Source organism: Tarenaya hassleriana, unplaced genomic scaffold (genome assembly GCF_000463585.1).
Source record: "Tarenaya hassleriana unplaced genomic scaffold, ASM46358v1 Cleome12, whole genome shotgun sequence".
Classification (NCBI taxonomy): domain Eukaryota; kingdom Viridiplantae; phylum Streptophyta; class Magnoliopsida; order Brassicales; family Cleomaceae; genus Tarenaya; species Tarenaya hassleriana.
In genome coordinates this window covers 1892886-1909430 of record NW_010962392.1, presented here as the reverse complement: position 1 = coordinate 1909430, position 16545 = coordinate 1892886, and the positions used below count along the sequence as shown (strand labels likewise).

Here is a 16545-nt window from a genome sequence, read left to right as displayed (position 1 = left end):
CTCCCACCCGCCGCCGGCGAATTCTGATAATCGATAAGCTCGTAGATATGTGTATATCGGCTCCAGCTAGCCCGTTTTGGATTTAGTTCAGCTGCGATCCATTTTTCACGAGTTAGAAAATTGGTGACTCGGTCTCGTCGGTTCATGAACCAAATAAAAATTAAAAAATTAAAAATAATAATAAAATTTAAAATATTTTTTTATAACCTGCGAGCGGATTCGTCTGGATTTTTTTTCGGATTTAATTTTTTTAATCCAGATCAATAAAATATTATTATATAATTATTATGTTGTTATTTTATTTTAATTATTAATTAATTAATTTTAATCTTATGTGCTTATTTATGTGGAGTTTAAAATAATATCACGTCAGATTTTTGTCCGTATTGCATCGAGAGGCTTATATTATATGCTAAATTTTATAAAGTATATATATATATATAGTGAGCGAGTATAACTATAGGGTTTATTTAGTAAAAAACAGGGTATTTCTTTCACTTTTTCCTATATATTATATAACATAAGACAAGTTGAAGAAGATGAAAGTGAGAATGCCCCGTGTTTAATTCTATAACTTATACGAACAATAGACCGACGTACAAGTCATAACGGTTACATAATAAAATTGGACAAGCGTACCAATTTTTGCGACGAAGTTTTAAAAAAATGTGGAAGGGAATTGTATGAGGCCCGACAGGACAGTCTTTTAAACGTATCCTTGATGATTGTCATTGGCCCATTTCCTTTTTCCTATTTTCAACTTCTGATTTCTGGGCTTTCTTCCTCCCACTAACACTGACCCATCTAATTTCGGTCTAGGGTTAGAATTCATGGAAGACGCACAGCAGAATTTCAATCTCCCTTCGCTCTCGTTCTTTCTCCGAATCTGCCTTTTCTTTTTCCTCTGAAACTGAAGATGGCGCCGATGATTCAGGGAGTGGCTGCTGTCACATTGTCCGCTGCATCAGGTTTCATTCGTACGGACAGATGTATTCTCTACACGGTTTTCCGATGTTCCTCTCTTTCGTTTTGTCGGAGGTTGACTTATTCCGCAGTTAGAGACTGCGACAGTTCGTACAGAGAACGATTGAGGTGTGGGTTTGCTAATGGTAATGTTGATGATGCCGTTGCTTTGTTCCATCAAATGGTAATGTCTAGCCCCCTCCCTTCAATTCTCGATTTCAATAACTTATTGAGTACGATTTCCAAGATGGAACGGTACGATATCGTGATTTCTCTTTGTAAGAGAATTGAATTGCTCACGGTTTCACATGATCTCTGCACTTTGAACATTCTAATAAACTGTTTCTGCCGCTCTGGACAAGTAGTCATAGGTTTTTCAGTATTGGGAAAGATCATGAAATTGGGTTATGAGCCTACTGATGTCACATTCAATACCATCATCAATGGATTCTGCATCAGAGGTAACATTTCCGCAGCATTAGATTTAATGGAGCGAATGCTGGATGTGGGACGAAAACCTAATGTCGTAGCATTTACTACGGTCATCAAGGAACTTTGTCTCCAGAGTAGAATTCATGAAGCTGTCACTTTGCTTGATCGGATGGCAGAGAAAGGCTGTCAACCCAACATAATTACTTATGGTGCTATTATAAATGGCATTTGCAAGTTAGGGGATTCTTCTTTAGCTTTGAATTTGATCAAGAAAATGGAGGAAAAGCATATGATGGTGGATGTCGTAATTTATAGTATGATTATCAATCGTCTCTGCAAATGTGGAAAAATAGATGGTGCACTTAACGTTTTTAGCAAGATGGATGATCGAGGAGTTGCACCAGATGTTGTTACCTATACCGTTTTGATAAACGGACTTTGTAGTTCCAATAGATGGAATGATGCCTCGCGGTTATTGAAAAATATGGTCGAAAGGAAAATCATGCCGAATGTTGTTACTTTCACTGGATTAATCAATTATTTTATTAAAGAGAGAAAGTTTTTAGAGGCGGAGGAACTATATGAGAAGATGATCCAAAGAGGTTTGGTTCCAAATACCGTCACTTATACTTCGTTGATTGATGGGTTGTGCATGCAGAATTGTGTTGATGAGGCGAGACAAATGTTCGATTCTATGGTTACCAAGGGATGTTTTCCAAACGTAGTGACATTCGGTGCTCTCATAAATGGGTACTGCAAATCCGACAGAGCAGATGAGGGTATGAAACTCTTAACCGAGATGTCTCAAAGAGGATTGGTGGCTAATACATGTGTTTACAACACTCTCATCCAAGGGTTTTGTCGAGAAGGCAACCTTGATGTTGCTAAAAAACTTTTCCTAGAGATGCAATATCTTGGTCCTCGTCCTGATCGTATAACTTATAAAGTTATGCTTGATGGTCTATGCAAAAATGGAAAACTAGAAGAGGCATTGGAATTATATGACAAGATGGAAAAGAGTGGGTTCGACCTCGATATAGTTGCACATAATGTTATCATCCATGGCTTGTGTAAAACTGAGAAAGTTGACGAGGCAATGGTGTTGTTTAATCTGCTTGTCTTTAAAGGGGTGGAACCGGATGTTATGACATATAATATAATCATCTCCGGACTTTGTGAAAAAGGTTTACTCGGTGAAGTCCAAAAGTTGGTCAGAGATATGAAAGAGGGTGGTTGTTTGCTGAATGATCGCATTTATAACACAATCATACGAGGTCATCTGAGGCATGGTTCTACATCAGATGTTATCGAGCTAATACGAGAAATGCGAAGATGTGGATTTTCTGCTGATGCATCGACCACGAGTATGATAGTAGATATGTTAATCGACGGTCAATTGGATAAAGGATTTCTGGATCTTCTCTCCTAGTGCCTCTCTTTATTTTCTGTCATGGAAACCACAAAGAGGTGAACTCTTCTGACCCACCTTTAATTTGTTAAGACCTAATTGAAATTTCATGTTTTGATGTTTCTTCATTACCGTGATGAGTTAACTTTTTGTCAGAGGATGGATCGGTTCGAGGTTAATTTTGGGTGTATTAGTAATGTAGTTTAGTAATATCTCACATTAGTTGGTCGGACAGGGGCCTAATATTAGACTGGAACAGTTCTTGAGGATCTTCCCTGTGTATATAGACACAGTTTTAGATACCTTTGCACTGTTAAATGTTAAAGCTATTGCATCAACTGAATTGGTTTCTGAATTGGCGCACTGATAAACACAGTTTCTTGTTTCTGCAGACAAATCTGGTCAGATGATGTAATGTTCGAATGGTAAGGCTTCCAAAACTGTAACTTTTCACATACTTACACATGTTCCGGGAATACACTATTCAGATGACAAGCAGCTCCAAACTCGTATATTCTCCTACTCCGACGCAGAGGCACCGTCTTGGACCAAACTACGTGCAGCTTCTGGTCAATGCTCCCAAGTACGCTCACCACAACCACCACCACGTTGTTAAGGTGAATTACTTCACGTCAAGGTATGATCCCGTTCGCCATGCAGAGAGGTATCCGATTCCACCTGCTATCTGCTCTGGAAGGCGCGAGAGGGTCAGTTTAAATATCTACACCACCACCAAATCCAAATTTTTCCGTGCATTCTCTTTGTGGAAATGTTCGCGTAACGATATTATGTATGTTTTTGCAGTGCATTATCGAGAAGGAGAATAGCTTCGAGCAGCTGGGGAGAGAGATACCGTTCTTTCACGCCCCAGACAGGTACTCTAAATATTCTTTCACGCCCCAGACAGGTACTCTAAATATTCTTTTTAATCGCAAAAGCCTCTTACAAAAACCGCCATTTCAGACACAAACTCATGAAATGCTCTGATCCTTCCATCCTGATATTACCACCACGCAAGAACGATTCATCTGCAGATGGATAGTGGCCTTGTCCGACCCTCGTATCACTCACGAAATCCGCTGCATCTGGTCTCAGGTTCTTACAATCCCTCTCCCTCAACGCAACAACAACAAACAATGTCCGATTTCTTTTAATTCCGGAAATTTTACCAACACACACCAAACCATTATCATTGATACGATCGAACAGGCTGATCAGTTGTTGGGACAGAAGTTGGGGAGCCGTCTAAACGTGAGACCGAGCATCTGAAGAGTTTAGGATGGTTTCAGGGTTTGTAGTTCGAAGAGGATGTTTGAAAGGAAAGAAGAAAAAGAAGCAATCCAATCATATATTACTATAAATATTATGTTTGCGTTTATGTTGTCTGAGTAATTGTAATGACAAAGAACAGGAAGAAGAAACCTTTGATGCTGCTTCTCTTTCTTCTTCTTATGTAATAATACATAAGAGCTCGAGTTTCATACAAAGGAATATCTGTGTACATATAATATAATCCTTCAAGAAATTTTTCTAATTTCTTTGATAAATAAACTTATTATTTTGGGTGCAATGAAATCATTGATAAAGAAACCTAAATGATTTTGGATAATGATAGATCTGCCGCGCAATCCCGACCCGAATGCAGAACAAGAATCAATCTTTGGACAAGAAGCTAAGAGTTATATGCGTGTATCTATCTATGTATGTATAGAGTTGATCCTCGGATGTTCATGTTCATGGGTTTCCATGCATACATACACCCAAGCACACGCCATGTCTGCACCCTCGGGAAGGTACAATATTTATAGATATAACGTATGTGTATGTATCGTATGTGTTTGTGTGTGTGTGTATATATATATACACGCAAATGTGTATGTTCGTTCATACATTGAAATGGAAGAGCCATGAAATGAAGAACGCAAAGACCATACACCCCAAGAGGAAATTAAGGAGGCGTTGGCCTTTCCGTACGCTTAGGTTCTCCGGCGACTGATTCCCTCCTCCGGCCACTGTCGCCTCCGTGGCTCCGCTGCTTCCCGCCTCAGTCTGCTCCTCCGTTGTCTCATTTGCTCCGGCCACGTTCCGCGCCACAGAGCGGCATATCTCACAAATCCTGTATATAATATATATATATATGACGATTATGTGGAAAATCAAATTATTCGGTTTTGGTTAATCTAAATTTGGTATTATAGTTATAAAAAAAATGGTATTATAATTTTCATGATGATTGAGAGAGACATACTTGTCACCTTTGATCTTGAACCAAGTCTCAGCACATTGTCTATGAGCAATGGCCAAATCATCCTTACAACAACACCCCAACTCAATCTCTCCGCCGCCACTTTCTCTCTCCACTCCCAACTGACAGATCCGACAATCTCTCACACCCGCCGCCGGCGAATTCTCCGACGACACTCTCCTCGATTCATTACAGTCGTTGGATCCTCCGGCGTTCGAGCAGAAGTAGGAGTAACACGAGCCCACGTCATCCTCGCCGTCGTAGAAGCATATGCTGACGTCACTCTCGTGATACGTCCCCTGTTCTATATCGACGTGCGGCATTGCCAAGATCGAAGCTTTTCCAAAACCCGGCAACAAAATCCCAGAAATTTCACGTGGGTTCGTCGAAATTCGGATTTTTTTTTTTTGTATTTTCAGAAATTGTTGAGATGAAGGGATTTAAATAAATGGGTTTGATGGATTTGGTGAAACCCTAATCTCCATTAATGCTCTGCTAATAAAAAAATCACATAAATTATTTCAACAACGAAATCAAAGAGAGAATAATGATATATGGGAAGAGGAACACTGGCAAGAAGCAGCAGACTAAAACTAAGAATAGAGATTTTTTTTCCTTTTTTATAAGTAAAAATAAAAACACGACGCGAAAGAAATGAAAATTATATTAAAATAAAAAAGAAAGCAAAAGACAAGGGGAGTAAAAAACAGATCTTCGTCGTCCTAAGCAGATTCTGTACGTCCGATGGTACAACGTCTTGCCATGCGTGATACGATGATAATATATCCAACGGCTCAGATTGCAAGATCATTTAGGCTTATATATAATTTATAAAAAAATTTAATTTCCTGATTTCGTGTAAACTACATCTGAAAACAGTTTTAAATTTAATCCAATGGACCGTATTTTCTTGAATTCGAAAACTTCAACCTCCTCTAGCAACATCCTTCGTATTATATATAATATATATATATATATATTGTGTGAAGAAGCTTTATAGTAAGTAGAGAATGCGAAACACAGGATTATGTCCCATGCGAAGGTGATGGACCACTCTGTGTACAGTGACGCTTTGTCTCTCCTCTTCCTTTGCGTGGGCAACGCAAAAGCTATCCTACATTCTATAATTTGTATGAATATAAATATTATGGCTTATATTACATATTTCTATATAGATATCATCTATAGTATACAAATATTATATTATAATTACATGTAATATATCAATTTAGAATAAAATTACAACGGAACCAAAAGTTTACATAAAAAGAATTTCCACGACACAAAAGATACGTCGAACAAGCAAGGAATATCAATTTATTACTAAAGTTATAAATTTTTAAAATTTTAAAATCCAAAAGAAATAAGAATCGGAGAAAAAGAAGAAGAAGAAAATAGTTCATGGACAGACCTTTTCTTTGTTCCATTCCATTGACTCTTTACCATATTATATTCTTCTTATTTTCTACACACATTTATTTAATAGTTTCATCATTTTCTTTTTTACAGCATTATATCTTTTTCAAACATAGATTGTCTGAATATGATATAAAAAAAAATACTGTATGATTCTAAAGATTCGATACCCATATGAAGAGATGGATCTAAGAATTTGTCTTATTAGAGTCATTATTTATGTTATCATTAGATTTACTTTTTGATTGGAGATTTGAAATCATATAAAAATCAATATTCTCATGGCTTGGTCAATAACTATATAATTATTCTTTATAATCAAATCCCTTTACTCTTTAGTTATACCATAAATTAATCCCCCCCCCCCGTCCCACATCTGATTTAATAATGTTTCAGGGGAAAAAAAACAAAAGATTCAAAGGTTTTCTATGTATTTTTCTCTATTCTCAGATGATTTGGATGTGCTAAAAAAAGATTTGATATATATATATATATATACATGGCTTTTTTCTATTGTTTCCTAATGAACCTTCTGGCCAGACAAGGAAAAGGACGGCTCGAACGCAGTTCTCGTTCTGCCTTAACAGTTTTATGTTCAAACAGTAGAAAGTGTTAAACAGAAACTGAGAGAGTATCTCTATGCTGAGTTTGTCTACTCATCCTATATATATATATATATATATATATATATATATGAACTATGATAAATTTTTTAGATATAAAATCGAATGAACTAATATACAATTGTATATCTGCATTTAATTTAATATAAATCTATTAGGTATGACTTTTTTAGAAACCTAATCAATTGAATCTTGATACAACTATGACAAAATATATAAATAATTGAAAAAATAAAACAAAATAAAAATTTATTTTAAATAAAAAATAAATCAAGTAGAAATAAAAAAAAAATAGTTTTCTAAACCGAAATTTTGATCTTTAGAATGGATGGTAAAAGAAAAAAAATTTAAAAATAAGAACGAAAGAACTTCACTCACGCGCCGAATTTTAGAATCGGCCAAAAAATGCCGATTTCGTGGGCATCGACTATGGTACACAATAATGATGCGCGTTAACAACACGCGATGTCAATGCGCGTGGGATACGGACGCCCAATGTGTTTTAGCGATTTAACCTTCCACGTCAGTGTCGTTGTGTTTTGGATCACAAAAACTTATTGGGCCTTCTAATACTATTTGTGGGCCTTACCAATGTTATATGGTGGGCTTTCTGAACGCAAAACTAAATTGAATTTTGTGTTTCCATTTATATAATATTACTCTAATTCATGAATATATTTTAGTATTTTTTTTGTGCTGATATGTTTATCATATAATTTTTTATATGCATTTTATTATAAATTTTAAACTAGTAAATATTTCGATATTAAAAAAGATGTGGCATTAATTGTGCAAAAAAAATTGAAAATCAATTATCTTGTCATTATGAAATCATTACTTAATTTATAAATTTTAATAATATCTAGGAAGATTATATAATTTTTAAATAAATGTAATACATATCATATAAATTAATCAAATTTATTTTATTTGTACTTTTTCATCATTTATTTATTTTATTGTATTTTAGTTGCCTATCTTTTTTAACAACTTGTATTACCTAATTTATTAATATATTTTTTTCTAAAATCTTATTATTGGCAATAAAATTTTAAATATGAAACATTCCAACAGCGTCCTTACTTTGAAGGAAATATTTTGTATCAAGCTTGATAGAACCAAAGCAACATGCAATCAATCCATTTCATATGCATAGGAAAAAGAAATTCGAAATTCGAAATTAAGCTTTTATTATTCTCGGCAAAAATGTGACGAAACATACCAAAATGAACCTCTCATTCTAACTTATATTATATCTCATATACGAATTAACCGAAGAAAGTATCAATCAATTCATATAAGGCGTCATTTATTTACGATTAATATGTTTATAGAATGGGCTTTCACATGGGAGCCGGAGCCGGAGCCTGAGCCATGTCGGAGACCGCGCCGGAACTGAGGATCTCTAACATCGAACGGTCAGGATTTGCCCGATGAGCCTCACACAGATCAGGTAAAAATGCACCTACATGCCATCAATCAATTAATCAACCCTTTTATCACATATAATAATTATAATATAATTATAAATCTAATGATACAGAATAAATCAAATACCTAAGAATATCGAAAATTAGAATAAACAGAATCTTCTAAAGTTATGAAAATATATTATCCTAATTTTGTAAAAACACATGAACGCTTGAATTGTCAAAAATTTCTCAATATATATATATTTCGATAAATGAATTTTCAACGGAAGAGTAGCAACAATAAAATATAAATTTTTTTAAAACGACTGTTAGAATATCTACATGTTGATATTCTTTCCATCCAAACAACTGATATAAAATTAGCAATTAAAGAAAATAAAATAAAAAATAAATATTTTTAGTTAAGTTGCTAACATCTTCGACCATATAAAAGCATAAACTCCTTTGCTTTGAGGGCAAGAAACAGCAGAAACAGTGTTCCACGTGTACGTAGAATCCACGAAACACACGAAGGCATGAAAGCAATTTCCTCTTTCACTTTGGGGCTTAAATTATGGTTTATTACGATGCTTAACTTCATTAATCGGCAAAGAAAAAAAAGAAGAAGAACGTTGTTATATAGATTCATAATTTTAAAATGGTTATATTTATTTAATGTAATTGCAATAATTTTAACAAATATAGTTAAATGTTACGACTTACAATCACTAACATTATGTATCCAATATTGTATTCAGCATGCGTTGCTATGTTACTTATATGTTACTATTATATGGTTCGGTTTATCACGGTGGAAGTTATAGAAATTATCTATCTTTAATAATATGGTTCTGTAAAATTTAATATTGTATCATATTTTGTTTTAAGCATATATTAGTTTCTATTTTTTACGAAAATTTTAAAAATCTTTTTTTTTTCTATCAAATGGTTTTGTGGAAAATTCACTCGTTATTGAAATGAGGGTTGAGATCCGTACCTTCGCCGACGGCGAGGTTGAAATAAAGATCGACGATGTTAGGGCAAAAGTCGTAACAAGCCGAGGAGCAAAGCTTGGCGGCGAAGCCCGGTTCGAGCAAAGCGTCCGACGAGATTCCGACCGTTTTCCGGTCAACCCCACAAGCTGCCACGCAATCATCCGTCTCCACGTGGTTTAGGATCCCCTCCACGTCGACCTCCGACGTCCGGCAGTAGAATTTTCCGGCGACGTTTTCCGTCTCCAACAAGCATCTTTTTCCGGCGGCCGATATCGAAAAGGCGCACGTTTTCGCCGGAAGATCCTCGCATATGATTTCCCCTATGTAACAAATAAAACCCCGTGCTGAATTTTATCAAAATATGAAACTGGCATATATATATATATAAACGTTGTGTGTGTATATGTGCATATGATAATGTTTGTAATGATACGTATACGTACCTAAAGCTGCATGGAGAAGAAGAGATGAGAGAAAGAGAGAGATTGGGAATTTGAATGAAGAAGACATTGAAGTTTTTTTTTTTTTTTTGTGGTGATTGAAAGGGAAGAAGAACAAAGAGAACGATGAAATAGGAAGTTTCTGGTGAGAGGGGCAGAGATCGCAGGTTGACGGGGTTTTGTGTGAGCATATATATATGTATATATAGGAGAAAATATTCGATTTTTAGTTTTGTGTAACATAAAATATTTGAGGAATTTGAATAATTAATTTAGAATAAATGGTATTCTATTAATTAATATATATTTTCGCGTAATCCTTTAAATCTTCCGTACACTTAACAAATAGAAAGGACACCAAATATGAAACATATCCCTAAATAAGGAAGAAATCTGAATGCATCGTACGTGAGACTTTTACAGTATTAGTCAATCTTTATATATACAGAAAATTAATTATAATGTTATAAATTCGGATGCAGGTAAATCATAATGTTTCTACATTTATAGATTACCAGTGAATATTCAATGTGAATCTTGAAAATTAACCGAACCCAAATATTTTATTACTCGTCGGTATTGGAAAAATATTGATTTTTATATTTTCCCACCTTATCATGAAAAATTGATACCGTATGAGAAATAATTAGTTTTTTTACTTATATATATATATATATATATATATATATATATTTAAATATGAGGCCCAATACCAAAAGCCCAATAGGTGATAAAGATGGCCAGACATAACTATCCAAGGCCCATATAGGTGAGATTGAGAAACCGATGGTCCAGATTTTTATAGAAATTACTGAAACTATATTTGCCGACAATGTGTCTACCATATATTATGATTCTATAGAATAATTGGCTAATGTTAAAAAAAAAAAAATTGAAAGAAGAAGAAGCCAAAATTTGTGAAATTTTAAAATTGGGATATCCCGAAATTAGATATTGATTTAGATAACATTTGAATAAATTATAAAATTGGGATATCCGCAATTTCACACAACAAAGTTACGAAATATAAAATACGATATTTATGAAATTAGATTTTGTTTATGCAAAATTCACATATATGAGTTTAAATTTTTTTATAATTGAAACGTTAGAGTACGAATTCAGATATGTAAAAGTTTCGAATAACTGAACCATATCAAGTGTCCACTCCCTTTCTAAACATTTATTCTCCGTCTCCACCATGAAATCTCTCTCATGAAACCCTAGACTTCGAGTTCTGCAGCATAATTCATCTCAATCCCGCTTCTTCTCTTCAATGGCGGATCTCTCTCTCTCCAGGTACTTCGCCATAACGGCAATTTCTTTCATTGCATTCTTCTCTGGAATCTCTCTTTCGGACGAATCTCCCCTTTTCTCCTTCCAAAGTTTCGGCAAAGATGTGAGCTTCGAGTCCGACATTGCTATGTACGGCGATGCCAAGGTCGTCGATGGCGATTCTTCGATTCAGCTGACTAACTCGGTGAGTTACAGTAGTGGGCGAGTCGTGTATAAGAATCCCATTAAGCTTGTCGAGAATGATCCCGAGCATCCATTCCCGGCTTCGTTTTCCACGTTTTTCTCGTTGTCGATGTCTCCTGGCCATGGAAGTTGTCTTGGATTTGCTGTGTTTCCTGCTCTGTCTGGTAATAATGGCACGATTAGGTCTTCCCTGTTCGAAGTTGAATTCGATACTTCCGCTAATGTCTCCAAATACGGAGACTCGAACGAGAATCACGTCGCTGTGCTCGTCGATGGCTCGGTCATGGAAAAGATTAGCAACTTCACTTCTGCTGATTTGGTCATGAACAGTGAGGAGAAGCTGTATGCTTGGATTGATTACCAATCTGATTCTAAAAGATTAGAGGTTCGATTCCGCAATTCAGGAGATGCCAAACCGATCGAGACTCTGATATCTTACTGGATCGATTTCTCAGCGATGGTGAAGGATAATGAGTTCATGGTGGGAGTTTACTCATACAACCAGAACTCTACCCAGACATACAATCTCCATTCTTGGAGCTTGGAAGTAAGGCGATTTCCGAGATGGGTGCACTCGTATGCTCTTGTTGATCCAAAAAGCAACAAACCCACATCGGATAAGAAGAGGAAAGACATGGCCCTGCAGATTCTGACTTGCTTCATTACAACATTTGGTTCCATGGCTTTCCTGTCCTTTGCATTGGTGTATCTCTGTAGATTCTTCCGTAGGGACAACCTCGCTATGGTTGTGCCTGAGGAATGTGGGCTTAAAGCCAAGGATTTCGAGTACAAGAAGATGGAGAAAGCGGGAGGAGTGGCGGTCAGTAAAGCTGAATCACAAGAGCCGAAACGAGTTGTGTGATATGTTTATTCTCAGTCAGTTTTCTTCCTCGTGTTTTTGTAAAGCTGTGATCTTTTTCCATGGTTCCAGGTTGTGCGATACTGTAACTTGTAACCCATTTCAGGAAATCCAAGTGCTTGTTGTGATATTAGTGTAACTCTTTGAATTGGCTTATGTTCTGAATTCATCAACTCTGATGCAGAAATTAGAGTCTCCTACTCTAGACAGCAAAACCCTAAAGGCCAAACAGCTGAAATCCAAGAACCCAGTCCCTCAAACATCATCAAGGGACATGTTTGAACAGATAAAACCCATTAAAGCAAGAAGAAAAAGACCTGTTTTTTAGATTTATCAGATCTCAGTGTGAATCGTACGGTGTCTGCATTTCCTGTTATCAGGTTTCAGATAGATAACGCAGTTTTTTCAAGTAACATCATCGATCTGATCAAACCCACAAGGCAAAGACTGGCAAAAAAAAAAATCGGATCTCAGATTGAATGAAGTTTATCTTCAAACCCTTTTAAGGAGATTTGCAGATAGATAACGCAGTATTTATGAAGAACAAAATATCATCGATCCGGATTTGCAAAATGGATCAAAGCCTCAATAAAGAATCAGATAGAACCAAGAACAGAATGAGCATCTCAGAAATGAAAACCCCATTGGTTTCTTCACTGCCAATCAAAGTGCAAGGATAACAATTTTCAATGATTCATCACCGATGCACCATTCCAAAAATTTCAGAAACAAGAACTCCAAAAATTGAGAACAAAAAAAAATGAGGCAACGTTCGATTGACAAGAAGAAGAAAAAAAACCCAGAAACCCTATTGAATCGATCAAACAAGTAAGCAATTCAACGAGAATTCAGAAGGGGGTTGTGTAATCGTCGAAGGGAAAATAAAACGACGTAACTATCCACGATAAGAACTATTGGTCTTGAGGAAAATTTATACAGAGGCGGCGACTGAAACGAAACCCTAATCGCCTGTTTGGGGGCGAAGATAATATTGATTCGTGAGATTACTAGTAGTTGTCGGGCCAAGATTTTGGGCCTTTTATTCTCCAATCCAGATCTAAGCCCATTACTTTCCAGACACTAACTGCGTGCCGTTTTGATGCTGGTTTCAAACCATACATGCCGTTTTAAACACGAAGTAGACTCTGGTTAGAGGGGTGGGGTGGCCATCCAAAACAAAGTCATAGTCTTTTTCTATTTGGGTTCAAGAAATTTCTTCTAAACCCTGTGTTTGTAGCAAGATTGGTGGAATAACGCTACAATGAATGTAAAAAAGATCACTGTGTGTGTGTTTCGGTGAAGGGTTTAGAGTAAAACCCCAGCAAAAATTTGCAAATTAGACCTTGAACAGAGACAGACCCATGTGACGTATAGTCCGCAATTTGGGGAAAGGGTTTCATTCAAATCCAGCAAAAATACCCCAACAAGCAAACTTCGGATTGACAAGAAATGTTTGGATTGAGTTCTAAAGATGTTAATACCTCCCAACTGAACTATCAACCGGAGAAGAGCTTGAAGACAATAACTATAGTGTTCAAGAGCATGAGGGGCAGTCTCATGTACTGGCAAGCGTTGATGAGACCGATCGTTTGGCCTTTGAGTGAGTTTCTTCTGCCGGTTTGGAGCTCTGATAATGTCCATCCTCTTGAAGCCAGGAAACGGTCTTCATTGAGGATCGCGAGTGCGTTTGCAAACAGAAGAAATCCTTCCATTAACGTCCAGAAACCCATGATTCTTCTCTCTGTGCCACAGAGATTTTTAAAAATGATCGGAATAAAGACGGGGGAGGATTGATGGAAAAGCAAAGCAATGGGCATTTCAAGCAGCAAGAGCATTGTGGAAAACAATCTAGAGAGAATATGATCTTTTTTTTCAAAAGAAAACGTTTATATCCTTGAGAAGTATGAGAAACTTATGAAAGAACACAAACCAATTTCAATACCAAAGTTATAAACCACTGCAGCAATTTAGAAATCTTGAACAAGCGTGGCCAAACGTTGATCCTCTCATATGATAGAAGAGATGGCAATACAGAATGTTGATCCTCTCATATGATAGAAGAGAAAGTGGATAAATACTGATCTAAGATAAATATCCTCGGAAACTAGAGGAGGGTTTCAAACAGGAAGCACTCAAGGACAGAACATCACTGATACAACAGTGCTTCAGCGGTAAGTTATAAATTACCAAAACAGAACCTAGGGCTCAACTCAACATCTGCAGGAAACAAGATCAATGATCCCAATACATTGAGGAAGATACTAGAATTGGTGTTTACTTCAAGTGTTGTTTGTTAGATTTCTCGCTTGATATGAATTACATGGGATTGGGAAGTTCATGTACTAGATTGGATTTCGATTCAAAAACACTACCTTTATTAGATCACGAGCCCTAATTTTATCAAATAGATCGAGGGTTGCTACCAATCTGACAGTATAGATTCCGCAAGACGTATTGAACCTTGATCACCGATCTCAACGATAGATCCACAAGCTAAAACCCTATACCAAACTGATCGATTTATTTCTTCATACAAACGAAACCTGAATTTAGCAACCACAAAAACAAAATTGATATCAAGGAAAATTACCAGAGGAGGAATCTCGAGTTCTTCTCGACGAATACGTTCAAAGACGATAATCGGCGTGGGAGTTCAGGCCCGGAAGCGGAAATCGGATAAGAACAATTAGAAGTTCGCAGATCTGCGCCACCAAAAACGTTGTTCCGAGAAGATAGACGAAATTCGGAATGGGCAAAATGGCTGTGTTCCCCTTCCCCTTCATATGTACGGTACAATTACCTTGCGCAAATTGACCCGCCCCGATAATTTAGGGTGGACCCGGATCGCGTAGAGACTCGGGCCGGGTCAGGACCCGGTATTTTATATATGTGTATGTCTATATAACGAAGGAAAATTGGATAAACCACGACACGGAGGCAAAAACCCATGGCTTCGTTTCTTCTTCATCTTCACCACTTCAGTAACTCGGCTCTGATCACGAGCCCTAGAAATGCAGCAGCTGTCCAGATACTGAGACCTCGAACGCTACGAACTTTAGGGCATATTTTCTGTACGGAAGCTTCCATGAATGGCGACTGTAGAAACGGAGCATGAGCGAGAGGAAGGAGATGAATCCGAGCTCGAGGGTTACAACGGTGATCCACCACCAGTGCTGCTGCTTCGGATCCGTATAGAAGGAATTCTTTCCTGTGGTGGGGTTGCACGATAACCCGATGCACCCCCGACATCTACACGCGGTGGGACCTACGGGAGATCAGGCGTGCTCCGGTGAGGACAGCCGTCGAACGTGGAGATCTCGCACTTGCGGCTTTGCGGGCCAGCAGCGTTCATGGGAAAGTTGGAGACGGCGATTTTGTGGCAACGAGTTCGTACTGATGAACAAGGGGAGAGAGTTCAGACGAGGGCTGTGAAAATTCGACGAGAATCTTAAGATTGCTTCTAGCTGAGCTTATCTGTCCTGAAAGAGGTAAACTTTCTTGACTCTGAAAAAGCATCAGTGGATTCTATCATATACAATTGGGGAACAGATATTTTGTTTGAGGAAGATATTGGTGCCTTCGTCTCTGCTCTTAGATCGGAATTAGTGTGATATGGTAATTGCAGAAGAAGAACAAAAGACATGGACAGTGTGTATGAATGTATTACCATTCAAATTCATGTCCAATGTACAATCAATTCTGAGTTTACTATGAACAATGTGAAGAAGAATGATGAGCAGAAAAAAATAATCCTACTGTTTAGCCCTGAAACCTCTCCAAGGATTGGATCCTCTGTGCTTTTTTACCCTTGGATTCCGGCATCAGCTTCATGAAAATTCTATGTTGATCATGTCGTGTCCCTCCCTGTATGGCGGAAATGATTCTACAAAATGTTCTAAACCTTCCAAGAAACTGGTATGTATACTTCCTGTCCTTGAATCAATATGTTTCAGTATTCCTTCCATCTCCTTGATTCTGTTCTTAGACCCGATTGCCAGATCTGCTCGGGTTGTTACAGATGCAATCAGGTTGAGGGTTTGCATAGAAATTCTCCTCCAGCCTCGGGAATTCTCCTGGCCTTCGCGGGTATGGAGCTCCATTCCTGTCTCTATGCAATCTCTTCACCTCGGAAGAAAACTCTTCCAAAGAAATCTCTCCCCCGTCAAAATGGTCTATTAGTCTAACGAAATTTAGCCTGAAAATCACAAAACATATCAAGAAAACACTATAGGAACCAGTCTCAGAGCAAAAAAAGGAAAGCTTTTTCCTGCTG

At 37.1% G+C, this 16545-nt stretch overlaps 5 protein-coding genes and 1 pseudogene across 16 annotated transcripts; 2 read left to right on the top strand and 4 right to left on the bottom strand.

Annotated features, from left to right (window-relative positions):
* The first annotated feature begins 789 nt into the window (after positions 1-789).
* Positions 790-4337, top strand: LOC104806534 (catalase-2-like). 9 transcript variants are annotated; one of them, XM_019201722.1, is made up of 5 exons: positions 2796-2862; positions 3196-3510; positions 3608-3678; positions 3838-3898; positions 4013-4337. In XM_019201722.1, the coding sequence occupies exons 2-5, from the start codon at positions 3268-3270 to the stop codon at positions 4070-4072; spliced, it is 435 nt and encodes a 144-aa protein (XP_019057267.1). In that variant the 5' UTR covers positions 2796-2862; positions 3196-3267; the 3' UTR covers positions 4073-4337. The 9 variants fall into 9 exon arrangements, 8 of the variants coding, with proteins under 8 accessions (XP_019057263.1, XP_019057262.1, XP_019057264.1 ...); XM_019201720.1 differs by having other exon boundaries at positions 3608-3710; positions 3822-3898; XM_019201723.1 differs by lacking the exon at positions 2796-2862 and having other exon boundaries at positions 3190-3228; positions 3337-3510; positions 3608-3710; positions 3822-3898.
* A 242-nt stretch (positions 4338-4579) lies between these two features.
* LOC104806533 lies at positions 4580-5624 on the bottom strand. Its single transcript, XM_010531479.2, has 2 exons — positions 5052-5624; positions 4580-4919 (listed from the first exon to the last, which is right to left on the bottom strand). Exons 1-2 carry the CDS (start codon positions 5369-5371, stop codon positions 4688-4690), a joined length of 552 nt encoding a protein of 183 aa, XP_010529781.1. The 5' UTR covers positions 5372-5624; the 3' UTR covers positions 4580-4687.
* A 2633-nt stretch (positions 5625-8257) lies between these two features.
* LOC104806532 lies at positions 8258-10093 on the bottom strand. The gene is made up of 3 exons (XM_010531478.1): positions 9938-10093; positions 9497-9814; positions 8258-8552 (listed from the first exon to the last, which is right to left on the bottom strand). Exons 1-3 carry the CDS (start codon positions 10002-10004, stop codon positions 8431-8433), a joined length of 507 nt encoding a protein of 168 aa, XP_010529780.1. The 5' UTR covers positions 10005-10093; the 3' UTR covers positions 8258-8430.
* A 1117-nt stretch (positions 10094-11210) lies between these two features.
* LOC104807009 (L-type lectin-domain containing receptor kinase VIII.1-like) lies at positions 11211-12275 on the top strand. The gene has a single exon (XM_010532121.1). The coding sequence runs from the start codon at positions 11211-11213 to the stop codon at positions 12273-12275; it is 1065 nt and encodes a 354-aa protein (XP_010530423.1).
* Positions 12276-13441: 1166 nt separating this feature from the next.
* On the bottom strand, positions 13442-15095 carry LOC104806531 (protein transport protein yos1-like). 4 transcript variants are annotated; one of them, XM_019201767.1, is made up of 2 exons: positions 14863-15065; positions 13442-14006 (listed from the first exon to the last, which is right to left on the bottom strand). In XM_019201767.1, the coding sequence occupies exon 2, from the start codon at positions 14000-14002 to the stop codon at positions 13769-13771; it is 234 nt and encodes a 77-aa protein (XP_019057312.1). In that variant the 5' UTR covers positions 14003-14006; positions 14863-15065; the 3' UTR covers positions 13442-13768. The 4 variants fall into 4 exon arrangements, 2 of the variants coding, with proteins under 2 accessions (XP_019057312.1, XP_019057311.1); XM_019201766.1 differs by having other exon boundaries at positions 13654-14011; positions 14863-15063; XR_002023857.1 differs by lacking the exon at positions 13442-14006 and adding an exon at positions 14423-14783 and having other exon boundaries at positions 14863-15095.
* A 659-nt stretch (positions 15096-15754) lies between these two features.
* LOC104806530 overlaps positions 15755-16545 on the bottom strand; it is a 4187-nt pseudogene continuing 3396 nt past the window's right edge.

Coding starts and splice junctions, on each gene's coding strand:
- LOC104806534 (XM_019201717.1), top strand. CDS start 917: ATGGCGCCGATGATTCAGGGAGTGGCTGCTGTCACATTGTCCGCTGCA.
- LOC104806533 (XM_010531479.2), bottom strand. CDS start 5,371: ATGCCGCACGTCGATATAGAACAGGGGACGTATCACGAGAGTGACGTC. Junction 4,920..5,051: donor TTCAAGATCAAAGGTGACAA/GTATGTCTCTCT, acceptor TATTATATACAG/GATTTGTGAGATATGCCGCT.
- LOC104806532 (XM_010531478.1), bottom strand. CDS start 10,004: ATGTCTTCTTCATTCAAATTCCCAATCTCTCTCTTTCTCTCATCTCTT. Junction 9,815..9,937: donor TCTTCTCCATGCAGCTTTAG/GTACGTATACGT, acceptor TTTGTTACATAG/GGGAAATCATATGCGAGGAT. Junction 8,553..9,496: donor CAACCTCGCCGTCGGCGAAG/GTACGGATCTCA, acceptor GATGGCATGTAG/GTGCATTTTTACCTGATCTG.
- LOC104807009 (XM_010532121.1), top strand. CDS start 11,211: ATGGCGGATCTCTCTCTCTCCAGGTACTTCGCCATAACGGCAATTTCT.
- LOC104806531 (XM_019201767.1), bottom strand. CDS start 14,002: ATGGGTTTCTGGACGTTAATGGAAGGATTTCTTCTGTTTGCAAACGCA.